General features: G+C 43.9%; 1 protein-coding gene across 1 annotated transcript in view; it reads left to right on the top strand.

Moving 5' to 3' along the window:
• Positions 1-9,531: 9,531 nt before the first annotated feature.
• Positions 9,532-16,317, top strand: part of gsap (gamma-secretase activating protein) — a 126,321-nt gene continuing 119,535 nt past the window's right edge. The window contains exons 1-2 of the mRNA XM_078553273.1: positions 9,532-9,793; positions 10,140-10,219. Of these exons, the coding sequence (XP_078409399.1) occupies positions 9,706-9,793; positions 10,140-10,219 (168 nt within the window). The 5' untranslated portion in view covers positions 9,532-9,705. The remainder of the gene's footprint in view (positions 9,794-10,139; positions 10,220-16,317) is intronic.

Here is a 16,317-nt window from a genome sequence, read left to right as displayed (position 1 = left end):
AGGGTGTGGGATGGGCATAACCTAGTGAGGTTGGGGGTGTGGGGGGAGACCTGTGGGGGTGTCGGTCTTGCACAATAGTTATACAGAAGTTAGAAGTGGTTTTAAATCTTTCTAACTTTTTCTGGGTAACTATTGATGTAACCCTGTCGGAACCATCCGCAGTTTGCATTTTTGGATGGTTCCCAGTGCAGGGCAATTGCCCAGAGGAAGTTTGCACTTCTGGGCAATTGCCATGCAAACCTTACCTGGGAACTTCCAAAGGGGGTTACTCAGCGCATCTTTGGGGTACCCCCCAATCCAACGCCGGGGAGCTTGGAAGTTAAGGCCCAATGTCTTTTCTACATTTAGATCCTGACCTTTTGTTACCGAGGATGTGTTCTTGGTCATGTAGGCTAATAATCTATCAAAATAGGTGCAAAGTGTTTCAGATCAACTGCCTTGTTTTCTGTATACCTTAGCATTCCAGTAACTGACACCTAGTTATCTGTAATCACTGGATTCACGCCTGCTGCAGGTTAGTCTGGGCTAGTTTTGGCTGTGTCCTTTGTCTAAGCTAACATACGTCAAGTATCCCAGCAGCCTTTGCTTTATAGGCTCCTCCCTGATACCCTTTCATGGCTAAAACTGCTACTGTGGTCATGCTATGCTACTGCCATCCTAGGTTACCTTTGCTAAGAAATGGCAAACATCTTGTACACTCAGTGATGTCCCACAATCATTCTGTGGATAAAAAGTAAAGGGTTTAGCAGGCAGGGCTAAAGCATCTTCTCCTGTGGATGCCCCAAATTTCTTGTACCACACTTGTGTAGCCTTAGGGACTTGCTGCTGAACTTTGGTGGAGCATTAACAACTCTTGAGACTTAGGTTGAGAGGTGCAGTTAGATTCTGTCTGGTGGAGTTAGTGAATTCATAGTGGATTAGTTTTTTAAAAATAAGGTCTAATCACAACAGCGACAGACATCAAACCCTGTTTGTGGAGTTGCTCGGTAATTTTTCACTTCATCATTGACTTCACCTAATGGGAAATCATGGTTCGTTTTACCTAACACACCGATCAGATTGCAAATAAGAGATTTACAATGGGGCAGAAGGGCTCAGTTTATAGATGTATTTTCCAATTTTCTCCCCTCTAATGAAGCCGTTGATGAAGTAAAGTTCCATGTGCATTTGTAAAAAATTCTAGATTGAAAGACTTGGAGTTCAATTTTATTATTTTACTTTACATCCAAAAATATGCAATGAACAGTGGGGATTGTTGCATTAAATATATGCTCTTTATGTCTAAAATAAAAATATAAATTAGAGTAAAATATATGCAATTGGACTAGTAGTGTTGCATTCCTCAGAATATGATACAATGAAAAATGTCTGGTTGAGATTCGCAGTAAGGCTGAAAACATCACCAAAGGAAGACTCATTGTCACACTCTGAACAATTAGGGCAAAGTGCTGAAAATAGAAGTTTTTGTGTTTTTTTTTACCATTGCAAACCACTGTGCAGAGACTGTTACAGTCTGCGGTCAGAAGGGTAAATAGACACAATGGCATCAGAAAGCAATTAATAGTGAAGACGACCTGCATTTAAAAAAGCCATGCTTGCTTTTGGATTGCAGCTATTCACTATCCCGCATTTCACACCTCCTCTGGACATATCTTTTGTATCTTTACTTACTCCCTTATTACTCCCTTTGGCTCTGCCCCACCACTCTTTTGTCATTTAATGTCTCCCTCTTCTACCCTATCACAGACCTTCCCTTTGATCTTGTTCCACCCTTCCCCATTTGACCTACTTTAAACCTCTTACATTTCTAACTTTTCCCATTTCTGATGGAAGGTCATCAGCCTGAAACATTGGGAAAAATTTTCCCCCCTAGGGGGGGGGATGTGTGGGAGTGGGCGCGGGCGGGCGTGCCTCTGATCGACGCCCCCGATTGGGGACGCGCCGCCATTTTATGTGGGTGGACCAATTAAGGCCCACCCAGCGTGACGTCGGCCAGGAAGTGCTATGCGCTCACTGTGCGGGCGGGGGGTTCCCTGGGCAGGGGGGGTTCCCTCAGCCGGGAGTGCGCTCTTTCACGAATGCGCGCAAAAGAGCACACAGGTCTCCCCGAGGCTAAGTGCTGCCTCAGGGAGATCGGCTACAGTTTGAAACTTTTAATTAACATGTTTAAAAATTTTCCCTGGCATGTCCCCTCATGTGACACTGTCACATGAGTTGGGACATGTCCATAAGTTTCATTGAAGTCTTTCTTAAAAATTTAAGTACCCTCATAAAACCTCATCCCGCCCGTGGATGAGGTTTCATGTATTTTCCGAAGGCCGCCAGGGCTCCATTAATGACCTTAATTAGTTTTTCAATGGTTTCAATAGGCCGTTGACAGGTTGGCGGGTGCGCTGCTGACTCGGCTGCGCCCCCGCCGACCTGAAAATGGAAATGACGCGGGGTAATGTCAGGAGTTCCACCCAACTTCATCCCGCATCATTTTATGCGTCAGTGAGTGGGCCCTGCCCCTGCTCGCCAACCGGAAGATCCTGCCTATTCGCTCCGTTTCTTTCTCCCCAAATTTGGTATTTTGCTATATTGGAACATCACGTATGTTTTACATTCAATTCTTATTATGCAGGGTGTAAGCTATTTGCCCTTGAGAAGATGGTGGTGAGCTGCCTTCTTGAACTGCTGCAGTCCCTGTGGTGTAGGTACATGCACAGTGCTGTTAGGGAGGGAATTCCAGGATTTTGACCAGCGACAGTGAAGGAATGGCGGTATATTTCCAAGTCAGGATGGTGAGTGGCTTGGAAGGGAATGTCTAGGTGATTGTTTTCCCATGTACCTGCTGCCCTAGTCCTTCTAGATGGTAGTGGTCGTGGGTTTGGAAGGTGCTGCCTAAGGAGTCTTGGTAAGTTTCTGCAGTGCATCTTGTAGATGGTACACACTGCTGCCACTATTCGTCGGTGGTGAAGGGAGTGAATGTTTGTGGATGGGGTGGCAATCAAGCGGGCTGCTTTGTCCTGGATGGTGTCCAGCTTCTTGAATGTAGTTGGAACTGCACTCATCCAGGCGAGTGGAGAGTATTCCATCACACTCCTGACTTGTGCCTTGTAGATGGTGGACAGGCTTTGGGGAGTCAGGAAGTGAGTTACTTGCAGCAGGATTCCTAGCCTCTGACCTACCCTTGTAGCCACAGTATTTATATGGCTAATCCAGTTCAGTTTCTGGTTAATGGTGACCCCCTGGATGTTGACAGTGTGGGATTCAGTAATGGTAATACCATTGAATGTCAAGGGCCGATGGTTAGATTCTCTCTTGTTGGAGATGGTCATTGCCTGGCACTTGTGTGGCACAAATGTTACTTGTTACTTGCCACTTGTTAGCCTAAGCCTGGATATTGTTCAGGTCTTGCTGCATTTGGACATGGACTCTTCAGTATCTGAGGAGTTGGGAATGGTGCTGAACATTGTGCAATCATCAGTATTATGACCACAGCAGACATTAATTACTGAGCAACCCAAATCCCAGAGGGAAACTTGGCTTACCCTTTTTTTTTTGTGTTCTGAAAATGAGAAGAACACGTACCGTTTCCAAGAGATCTTCCTCACACAGCTAATAGCCAACAGTCAACCACTAAGCTCTCCACAGTAACTCTAGAATACCTTTTTCCCCCTTTCATCTCGGGCTCCATTGTTCCCATACCTCTTTGAAACACAAATCCTTCCAAATATAAAATCTTTCATGTTTATATTTCGTCTCTATTTTCAGGTCAATAAAATGTAATATACCCTCTTCTGTTTACCCACGGAGCTCCTGTAAGATGTAAAAATGTTTCTTTGCACCTCTGACTTTCCTTTGATATTCAAATGAACTCTCAACTTATCTAAAAACGCAAATGTTAAATCCAACCTATTTACTTGTACCTCAAACCCCCCATAATATCTCATTACAAATGCACAAACCTAATGCCTCTATCCTTTCGTGTATTAAACCTCCCAGACTGTCTCTAGTAACCTTTACACAGCTTAATTAAATTACACACACACACACACAGCCTTCTTCACAGAATAACACAATATTCCCCAAAAATTTTTAAAAAAACATCCATTCTCACATCAGCGAACATCCCCACTTCTCGCCTTATAATGGAAAGAAGGTCATTGATGAAGCAGCTGAAGATGGTTGGGCCTAGGACACTGCCCTGAGGAACTCCTGCAGTGGTGTTCTGGAACTGAAATAATTGATCTCTAACGACCACCTTCCTTTGTGTTAGGTCTGACTCTAGCCAGCGGAGAGTTTTCCCCCTGATTCCCATTGACTCTAGTTTTGATAGGGATCCTTGATGTCACACTTGGTCAAATGCGGTCTTGATGTCTAGGGCAGTAGCCCTTACCTCACCTCTGGAGTTCAACTCTTTTGTCCATGTTTGAACCAAGGCTGTAATGAGGTCAGAAGCTGACTGACCCTGGCGGAACCCAAACTGAGCATCAGGGAGCAGGTTATTGCTAAGCAAGTGCCTCTTGATAGCACTTTTGGTGATCCCTTCCATCACTTTACTGATGATTGAGTGTAGACTAATGGGGCGGTAATTGGCCAAGTTGGATTTAACATTATAGAAACATAAGAAATAGGAACAGGAGTAGATCATTTGGCCCCTCAAGCCTGCTCCGCCATTCAATAAGATCATGGCTGATCTGTCTGTGTTTCAAATTCTACATTCCCATCTATCCCCGATAACCTTTGATTCCCTTGCCTAACAAGAATCTATCTACCTCTGCCTTAAAAATGTTCAATGACCTTGTCTCTACTGCCTTCTGAGGCAGAGAGTTCCAAAGTCGCACAACCCTCAGAAAAAATTTCTCCTCATCTCTGTCTTGAAAGGGCGCCACTAATTTTAAAACAGTGCCCCCTACATCTGGACTCACTCACAAGAGGAAACATCCTTTCCACACCCACCTTGTTAAGGCCATTCAAGATCTTGTAAACTTCAATCAAATCACCCTTCACTCTTCTAAACTCCAGTCTGTCCAACCTTTCCTCTTAAGACAATCCGCTCATTCCTGGTATCAATCTAGTAAACCTCTGAACTGCCTCCAACGCATTTACATCATTCCTAAATAAGGAGACCAAAACTGCACACAGTATTTGAGATGCAGTTTCACTAATGCCATGTATAACTGAAGCATAACATCCTTACTTTTATGTTCAATTCCTCTCTTAATAAAGGATACCATTCCATTAGCCTTCTTATTTACTTGCAGCACTTGTATATTAACCTTTTGTGACTCATGTACTAGAACACCTAGATCCCTCTGCATCTCAGAATTATGCAGCTGTCCTCCATTTAAGTAATACTCTGCTTTTTTATTCTTCCTGCCAAAATGAACAACTTCACATTTTCCCACATTAAACTCCATTTGCCAGATCTTTGCCCACTCAATCAACCTATCTATACCCATCTGCAACCTTCTCATGTTCTCTTCACAACATAATTTCCTACCATGCCATCGCTCCCCTATCTAAGTCATTGATATAAATTGTAAAAAGTTGAGGCCCCAACACAGACTGCTGTGGGACTCCACTTGTCACGTCGTGCCAATCTGACAAAGAACCATTTATACATACTCTCTGTTTTCTGCCAGCCAGCCAACCCTCTGCGTTACCCCCTACACCATGAGCTTTTATTTTCCGCAATAACATTTGATGTGGCACCTTATCAAATGCCTTCTGGAAATCCAAGTACAGTACGTCTACAGGCTCCCCTTTATCCACAGAGCATGTTTCTCCTTCAAAGATTTCCAATAAATTGGTTAAACATTATTTTCCTTTCACAAAACCATGCTGACTCTTACTGATTACCTTGAGCTTTTCTAAGTGCCCAGCTATAACCTCCTTAATGATTGATTCTAACAACTTCCCCGCGACAGACGTCAAGCTAACTGGCTTATAGTTTCTTGTTTTCTGCCTCCCTCCCTTCCTGAATAGAGGGGTTATATTTGCTACTTTCCAGTCTGACGGAATCTTTCCAGAATCTAGCGAATTTTGGAAAATCAACACCAGCGCATCTACTACCTTATTAGCCATCTCCAAGACCCTAGGATGTAGTGACTTTTCCCCCCTACTGTTCCTCATCTCCATCCAAGCCTATTCTACATCCTGATCTCCTGAACCAAGGTCATCTCTAACTGTTGCACCAATGCCCTCTCTGGTTAACAGTGCTATCCCTCCATCTTTACCTTGCTTCCTATTCTTTTTGAATGTCATGTACCTCTCAATATTCAGAACCTAATCCTTGTCATCCTGCGGCCACGGCTCTGTAATTGCTATTCGATCATATTTATTTACTTCAATGTGGGCCATCAGTTCATTTACTTTGTTATGAATGCTACGCGCAGTCAGATACAGAGCCTTCAGTTTTGTTTTTTTGTGACCCTTGTAACATCTAGTCTTGACAGTTGATGTGTTCTTAGGTTTTTTTCTCTCTGTCCCTTCCTGCCATTTTCTGACCCTCATTTCTCATGTTACTATTTTGCTCTCCTGTCTTGACCGTACTCCTTGAATTGCTACCTCTACTCAATCTTGATCCCTCACCCCTCGTTTAGTTTGAAGCCCTCTCTACTTCCCTAGTTAAGCGACTTGCGAGGACACTAGTCCCAACATGGCTCAGGTGTACACCGTACCAACGGTACAGCCCCCACTTTCCCAAGTAGTGATGCCAGTGCCCCACAAACCAGACCCACATCTCCCACTCCAGACTTTGAGCCACATATTCATTTCTCTAATCTTTTTTGCCCTATGCCAATTTGCATGTGCCTCAGGTAATAATCCAGAGATTATTACCTTTTTGGTTCTGCTTCTTAATTTGGTAGCTAGCCCCTCATGACTTTGCAGAACCTGTTTCCTTGCCCTACCTATGTCGTTGATACCTACCTAGACCACGACAACTGGATCCTCCCCCCCCCACTGCAAGCTCCCCTCCAGCCCTGAGCAGATGTTCGGAACCCTGGCACCGGGCAGGCAACATAGCCTTCCAGACTCTCACTCTTTCCTGCAGAGAACAGCGTCAATTACTCTCACTATATTGTTCCCTACTACCACTACATTCCTGTTTACTCCCCTAGTTTGAATGACTTCCTGTACCATGGTGCCATGCCAGCCTGCTCATCCACCTTGCAGACCTTGCTTTCGTCCACACAGGCTGTGAGCACCTCAAACCTGCTTCTTGTGTACAGGACATACCTGGGCAATTTTCCACATTGTTGGGTAGATGCCAGTGCTGTGACTGTACTGGAACAGCTTTGCTAGGGGCGTGGCAAGTTCTGGAGCACAAGTCTTCAGTACTTTTGCCGGAATGCTGCCGATAGCCTTTGCAGTATCCAGTGCCTTCAGCTATTTCTTGATGTCACGTGGAGTGAATCAAATTGGCTGTAGACTGGCATTCGTGACATCTGGAAGATGCCAAGATGGATCATCCACTCGGCACTTCTGGCCGAATGTTGTTGCGAATGCTCCAACCTTACCTTTTGCACTGATGTGCTGGGCTCCTCCATCATTGAGGATGAGCCTCCTGCTCCAGTGAGCTGTGTAATTGTCCACCACATTCAGAGCTTAGATCTGATCTGTTGGTTGTGGAATTGCTTAGCTCTGTCTATCACTTGCTACTTTTGCTGTTTGGCACACAAGGAGGCCTGTGTTGTAGCTTCACCAGGTTGACACCTCATATGCCTGGTGCTGCTCCTGGCATGCCCTCCTGCAGTCTTCATTGAACCAGGGTTAGTAATGGTAGAGTGAGGGAGTGGGGGATATGCCAAGTACAATTCTGCTACTGCTGATGGCCTACAGCACCTCATGGATACCTAGTCTTGAGTTGCCACACAACACGATGGATGGTATCCTCATTGTGAAGATGGGACTTCTTAGGTCAATGCCAGGTGGTCTGTCCGGTTTGATACAACTGAGTGGCTTATTAGTCCATTTCAGAGGGCATTGAAGAGTCAGCCACATTGCTGTGTGTCTGGAGTCACACGTAGGCCAGTCCAGGACATTTTTTACGACAATCAACCATGGTTCCATGGTCATCATTAGACTTTTAATTCCAGACTTTTGTTGAATTCAAATTCCACCATCCTTGGTCTCTGGATTACCAGTCCAATGACAATACCACTACGCCACCGCCTCCCCTGGGAGAGATCTTGCCCTGTCTACCTAATGATGTTCCAGTAGGCACTTCTGGAGCATGTTTGGACGACTGATAGTCCTTCAGCACAGCCAATCACAGTTGGTCAACCAACATCTCCACAGGACCTCAGGTTCCAATTTATTAATGAGTTACCAGCTAATGAGCCCAGTGAGGAGTAGAACATTTTTAGCCACCATTCCTCACAACTCTGTAGAGCACAAATCTCCCAACCTGATGAAATTTTTGAGGGAGTCAAGTCTGTCAATTGTTGAAGATGTAAGGTGTAATAAGATATGTTATGAATTCAGGACCTGCTTAGGCTCCCAGTTTTGGGTCGTAACAAATCCTTAATTGATTGTGTTTGATGGAAAAACTAAGTAAAATAATTAATATGGAAAATGTAGCTAAAATGCAGCTTATAGTTCACAAATGAGGTTCAGTAAGATGAGAATTATGTGCTCACTGTTTTTTTCTTCAATAACATATACTGTCCAAAACGCTGCTGCTTGTATCCTATACCCATCATACCTGTGCCTGCTAACCTACATTGGTTCCTGGTCTGATTTTAAAATTCTCATCCTTGGCCTCACCCCCTTCCCTATCATTATAATAACCTCCAGCCCTACAACCCACTGTGCACCAATTCTGGCCTCTTGCGCATCCCCAATTTCAATCGCTCCAACATTGGTGGCTGTGCCTGCGTTCTCGGCTCTGGAATTACCTACCTAAATCTCTCCACTCTTTTAAGATGCTCCCGAAAACCTACCTCTTTAGCCACTTTTGGTCGCCTCTCCTAATCTCTCATGTGACTCGGTAAGGGGGATCAAAATTTGTTTCATATCACTCCTGTGCTATGTATCAATGCAAGTTGTTCTTAATTTGACAGTTGCATTTATTCATTACTTGATGTACTACAAACCATATGGCGCAGATGACAGAAACTCTCAATATTGCGAAAATAAGGCAAGCAACAGAGCCAATTCCTTAGTACCTTGGAAAATGAATGATCAGTTGCCAGCGGTAGAGCCACACTCAGGAGTGATACAAAGCAACATTGAAACTTCAAAAGCTGCCTTAAAGACATTCAACAGGATTGGGTTATTGGCCGGGCTCACACAGGACATGGTGACTGGCACCATGTCAGCGAATCACAAGCTAGGATTTATTTTCTTTCGTTTCGCGAATCTACGGCTCACTCAATATCATAAGTTTACAAGTCGGTCTCGGTCACGGTGTTGGTGAGCGCGCGTGCGCGCGAGGTGCAGGGGGCGGGGGGCAGGGGGCGGAATCGCAGGGGAATCGGGGAATTCTCGGTGTGTTTGAGGGGAGGGGGCGGAGAGCGCGTCACTGGGTGTTTGGGATGAGAGGAGCCCAGTTACTTTGTCGCTAGTTCGGCTGTGGCTGCTTTGCTGATACGGTTGTCACCAAAACTAGACCCTCCCCGTCTGCCCAGACTTCCAGGGGAGTTCTGATTGAGTTAAAGCACTGGAACAACACTTGTTTTCATTTTAAACAGGGTTGAAGGAAGCGTGTTGACAATGTTGGAATTAAAGCCTTTATTTGATATTGAGAATGACGTTCTCCCTTGGCTTTTGAACTGCAGACTGACACCACTTAATGAAAATGGTAAGAGACAGTAAAGCCTGTTTCATAAAAAACGGTGGTCTAATGTGCAGATGTTAAAAAGTCTGGTTTGGTTACAGTACACTTTGACTATCTGTAGCACGTACGATCGAGTTTAAAGTTTCTAAAAGTAAAAGTTAATTAGCATAGCATTGACTTTAAAACCTTGACTTTTCTAATTGCAACGTGTACCCGTCGGTTAATACTTGCAAGTGGATTTAAATTGGTTCCTGTGTAACTGCGAAAAGTAACACATCCATGAAACCCGCGACTGTTAAGTGAGTTTTTGCAACGTTTAACATGTAAGCCAACTTGTAAAATGTAATTTTTTTACTGAATTCAATTTTAGATGAATCGACCAGTCCCTCAAGGAAAGAGTTGCAAATTGTCAACGTTGAAAAGAATGGCAGTGTCCTGTACACCTGGAAGGTAGAATGATTTCCCTTGTTAGCAATTCATTTGATGTCTGCCATTTTAAGTTATGCAGAAATTCTGTCAATTCTATGTTTTTCACGCTTCTCGATATGATTACATTTCATAATAACACAGGAAATATTAGCGGGAGTAGGTCATAGAGTCACTTGAGCCTGTTCTGTCAATTAATAAGATGTTGGCTGATTCTCAACCTCAACTCCACTTTACTTCTGATTCTCATATTCCTTGATTTTCTTAACACCCAAGCATCTGTTGATTTCAGCTTTGAATAATACTCAGTGACTGAGTGTCCACAGCCCTTGGTAGAGAATTCCAAAGATTCACAACCTTTTTGAGTGAAAAAATTTCTCCTCGTCACCGTCTGAAATAGCTATCCTGTTATCCTGAGATTATGACTCCTAGTTCTAGACTCACCAGCCAGGACAAATAGCCTCTTAGCATCTGCCTTGTCAAACCATTTCAGAATCTTATCATTTTCAATGAGATCACCTCATTCATCTAAATTCCAGAGAGGATGGGCCCATTCTACTCAATCGCTCCTCGTAGGACAGTCTCTCATCCCGTGAATCAATCTAGTCAACCTTCATATCTCCTCCAGTCACACACATTATTCCTTGGGTACAGGGTCCAAAACTCTACATCGTACTCCAGGTGTTATCTCACCAAAGCCCAGTACAATTTCAGCAAGAGTTCCTTACACTTGTACTCCAATCCTTTTGCAATAAAGGCCAACATACCATTTGCCTTCCTAATTACTTGCTGCATCTGCGTGTGAATTTTTTTTTTTTGCAAGGACATACAAATCACTCTGAACACCAACATTTAACAATCCTCACTATTTTAAAAAGGTATTCGGGTTTTCTGTTCTTCCCACCAAAATGAATAGCCTCACTTTTTTCCCCCACATACTTTGTCTGGCACCTTTTTGCCCACTTCCCTTAACCTATTGAAATCCTTATGCAGACCCTTTGCATCCTCTCACTGATAACTTTCCCACCTAGTTTTGTATCACAACAAACGTGGGTACATTGGACTTGGTCCTTTCATTTAATTCATTAGTATAGGTTGTAAATAGCTGAGGTCTCCATGCTGATCCTTGCAACACCTAACTAGTAGCAGTCTGCCAACCAGAAAATAACCTGTTTATTTCTTCCATCTGTTTTAACTGAGCCTTTATCCATATTGTAATACCCCCAACCCCATGTGCCCTTATCTTGTGCAACAACATTTTGTGTGACACCTTAACAAATGACTTTTGAAAATCTAAATATACTACATCCACTGTTCCCCCTTACTTTGCTTGTTACACCCTCAAAAACTCTAATCTAATTGTCAAACATGACTTCCTTTTCATAAAACCATTTTGACTTTATCTGATCATATTTTTGAATTTCTTTTACCATAGAAACATAGAAACTTAGAAACTATGAGCAGGAGTAGGCCATTCGGCCCTTCGAGCATGCTCTGCCATTCATTATGATCATGGCTGATCATCCAACTCAATAGCCTACTCCCGTTTTCTCCCCATATCCTTTGATCCCTTTCGCCCCAAGAGCTATATCTAACTCCTTCTTGAAAACATACAATGTTTTGGTCTCAGCTACTTTCTGTGGTAATGAATTCCAAAGGCTCACCACTCTCTGGGTGAAGAAATTTCTCCTCATCTCAGTCCTAAATGGTCTACCTCATATCCTCAGACTGTGACCCCTGGTTCTGGACTCCCCCACCATCGGGAACATCCTTCTTGCATCTACCCTGTATAGTCCTGTTAGAATTTTATAGGTTTCTATGAGATCCCCCCTCATTCTTCTGAACTTCAGCGAATATAATCCGAACTGACTCAATCTCTCCTCATATGTCAGTCCCGCCATCCCAGGAATCAGTTGGGTAAACCTTCGCTGCACTCCCTCTATAGCAAGTACATCCTTCCTCAGATAAGGAGACCAAAACTGCACACAATATTCCAGGTGTGGTCTCACCAAGGCCCTGTACAATTGCAACAAGACATCCCTATTCCTGTACTCGAATCCTCTCGCTATGAAGGCCAACATACCATTTGCCTTCTTTACCGCCTGCTGCACCTGCATGCTTACCTTCAGCGACTGGTGTACAAGGACACCCAGGTCGCGTTGCACATTCCCCTCTCTCAATTTATAGCCATTCAGGTAATAACCTGCCTTCCTGTTTTTGCTACCAAAGTGGATAACCTCACATTTATCCACATTATAGTGCATCTGCCATGCATTTGCCCACTCACTCAGTTTGTCCAAATCACACTGAAGCATCTCTGCATCCTCCTCACAGCTCACCCTCCCATCCAGCTTTGTGTCATCTGCAAATTTGGAGATACTACATTTAATCCCCTCATCTAAATCATTAATATATATTGTGAATAACTGGGGTCCCAGCACCGATCCCTGCAGTACCCCACTCGTCACTGCCTGCTATTCGAAAAAAGACCCGTTTATTCCTACGCTTCGTTTCCTGTCTGCCAACCAGTTTTCTATCCATCTCAATACACTACCCCCAATCCCATGCGCTTTAATTTTACACGCTAAACCCTTATGTGGGACTTTGTCGAAAGCCTTCTGAAAGTCCAATTAAACCACATCCACTGGCTCCCCCTCATCAACTCTACTAGTTACATCCTCTCAAAATTCCAGTAGATTTGTCAAGCATGATTTCCCTTTCATAAATCCATACTGACTCTGTCCGATTCTGTCACTGTTTTCCACATGCTGAGCTCTTAAATTTTTTATAATGGACTCTAGAATTTTCCCCACTACCGACGTCAGGCTGACTGGTCTATAATTCCCTGTTTTCTCTCTGCCTCCCTTCTTAAATAGTGGGGTTACATTAGCTATCCTCCAATCTGTAAGAACTGTTCCAGAGTCTATAGAATCTCGGAAGATGACCACCAATGCATCCACTATTTCTAGGGCCACTTCCTTAAGTGCTCTGGGATGTAGATTATCAGGCCCCGGGGATTTATCGGCCTTCAATCCCATCAATTTCCCCAACACCATTTCCCTACTAATACTGATTTCTTTCAGTTCCTCCCTCTCACTAAACCCTGTGTTCCCCAATGTTTCTGGTATGTTATTCGTGTCCTCCTTTGTGAAGACAGAACCAAAGTATGTATTTAGTTGGTCAGCCACTTCTTTGTTCCCCATTATAAATTCCCCTGTTTCTGACTGTAAGGGACCTACATTTGTCTTCACCAATCTTTTTCTCTTCACATACCTATAGAAACTTTTACAGTCAGTTTTTATGTTCCCTGCAAGCTTACTCTCGTACTCTATTTTCCCCTTCTTAATCAATCCCTTGGTCCTCCTTTGCTGAATCCTAAACTGCTCCCAATCCTCAGGTCTGTTGTTTTTTCTGGCCAATTTGTATGCCTCCTCCTTGCATCTAATACTATCTCTAATTTCCTTTGTAAACCATGGTTTAGCCACCTTTCCTGTTTTACTTTTGCGCCAGACAGGAATAAAAAATTGTTGCGGTTCACCCATGCGCTCTTTGAATGTTTGCCATTGCCTATCCACCATCATCTCCTTAAGTAACGTTTCCCAATCCATCATAGCCAACTCACGCCTCATACCATCGTAGTTTCTTTTATTAAGTTTCAGGACCCAGGTCTCAGAATCAACTACGTCACTCTCCATCTTGATGAAGAATTCTATCATATTATGGTCGCACAACTAGATCGCCAATTATTACTTTCTCATTACACAATATCCAGTCGAGGATGGCCTGTTCTCTCGTTGGTCCCTCAGTGTATTGGTCCAGAAAAACATCCCGTATACACTCCAGGAATTCCTCCTCTATGGTATTGTTACTAATTTGATTTGCCCAATCTATATGCATATTAAAGTCACCCATAATTACAGATGTTCCTTTAGTACACGCGTCTCTAATTTCCTGTTTAATGCCATTCCCAACATCACCACTACAGTTTGGGGGTCTATATACAACCCCCGCTAACGTTTTTTGCCCCTTAGTGTTTCTCAGCTCTACCCATACAGATTCCACATCGTCGGAGCTAATATATTTCCTCACTATTGTCTTAATTTCCTCTTCAACCAGCAATGCAACTCCACCGCCTTTTCCTTTTTGTCTGTCCTTCCTAAATACTGAATACCCCTGGATGTTCAGTTCCCATTCCTGGTCTCCCTGCAGCCGTGTCTCTGTAATCCCGACTATATCATACCTGTTTACATCTATTTGCATGGTTAATTCATCCACTTTATTTTAAATGCCCCTCGCGTTAAGGCACAAAGCCTTAAGGCTTGTCTTTTTAACATTACTTGTCCCGTTCCCACTATTTTTCACTGAGGCCCTGTTTGATTCATGCCCTTGATTTCTCTGACTATCACTTTTCTTATTCCGCTTTCTGTCTTTTGTTCTTGTCTTTGATTCCCCTTCCTCTGACTCCTTGCATAGGTTCCCATCCCCCTGCCATTTTAGCAAATATTCCCCCTAGGACCTGCCCAGGTGTAACCCGTCCAGTTTGTACTGGTCCCACCTCCCCCAGAACCAGTCCCGATGTCCCAGGAATCTGAAACCCTCCCCTTCACACCATCTCTTCAGTCACGTATTGATCCGATATATCCTGCTATTTCTACTCTGACTGATACGTGGCACTGGTAGTAATCCTGAGATCACTACCTTTTGAGGTCCTACTTTTCAACTTACTTCCTAACTCCCTATATTCTGCTTTTCGGACTTCATCCTTTTTTTACCTATGTCATTGTACCAATGTGTACCACGACCACTGGCTGTTCACCCTCCCTTCAGAATGTCCTCTAGCCGCTCTGAGACATCCTTGACCCTAGCGCCAGGGAGACAACATACCATCCTGGAGTCTCGTTTGCGGCCACAGAAACGCCTATCTATTCCCCTTACAATTGAATCCCCTATAACTATTGCATTCCCACACTTTTTACTCCTCCTCTGTGCAGCAGAGCCAACCATGGTGCAACAAATTTGGCTGTTGCTGCTTCCTCCTGAGAGGCCATTCCCCCCAACAGTATCCAAAGCGGTATATCTGTTTTGCAGGGGAATAGCCACAGGAGATTCCTGCACTGCCTGCCTAGTCCTCTTGCTTTGCCTGGTGGTCACCCATTCCCTTCCTGCCTGTGGACTCTTAGCCTGCGGTGTGACCACCTCTCTATACGTGCTATCCACGATACTGTCTGCCTCGCGGATGCTCCACAGGGTCCCCAGCCGTTGCTCCAGCTCCAAAACCCGGGCTTCCAGGAGCTGCAGCTGGAGACATTTCCCGCACACATGCTGAACCCGGGCACTGGAAATGTGCCCAGCTTCCCACATAGAGCAGGAGGAGCACACCAAGGCTTTGAGCTCTCCTGCCAGGACTTAACCCTTTAAATTAAATTGAACCTTTTGGAAGATACTTAATATCAATTACTCTCGGGCCCTTCTTCCCTGCTCCTCGTTGTTACAGAATATAGCCCCTACAAACGATGAACCACAAAATAAGACCTTAAAAACTCTAAGCAATTAAAGTAGTAAATGCTTACCTGGCCGTACTCATGGTACTCAAAGGATCACCTTGTTCCCTCCTCACTGAACCCCTTAATAATAGATTTTAGCATTTTCGCAATGACTAATGTCAGGCTAATGGGTCTGAAGCTCCCTGCTCTCTCTCGCACTCTCCTTTCCTGAATAGCAGTGTTACATTTGCTACCTTCCAATCTACTGGGATGATTGCAGAATCTACGGAATTTTGAAATATCACAACCAGCGCATTCACTGTCTCTGCAGCCACCTCTTTTGGAACCCGAGATGCTGGCCGTTAAGTCCAGGTGATTTGTTGGCTTTCAGTCCCATTAATTTCTGCAGTACTTTTTCTTTATTAATTAAATTCTTCACTCTGATTGGACCCTTGGTTCTCCACTGTTTTAGTATGTTTTTTGTGTCTTCTGAAATGAAGACGGGCACCAAATATTTGTTTAGTTTTTCTGCAATTTCTTTATTCCCCATTATAATTTCTCCTGTTTCTCCTCTAAGGAACCCATGTGTATTTTTGCTATTCTCTTTCTTTTTACATGCTTACAGAAGCTCTTAAAATC

The sequence above is a fragment of the Cetorhinus maximus genome, chromosome 12 (assembly GCF_964194155.1).
Source record: "Cetorhinus maximus chromosome 12, sCetMax3.hap1.1, whole genome shotgun sequence".
NCBI lineage: Eukaryota > Metazoa > Chordata > Chondrichthyes > Lamniformes > Cetorhinidae > Cetorhinus > Cetorhinus maximus.
Note: the sequence above shows the minus strand (reverse complement) of the source record. Positions and strands in the feature narration are given on the sequence as shown.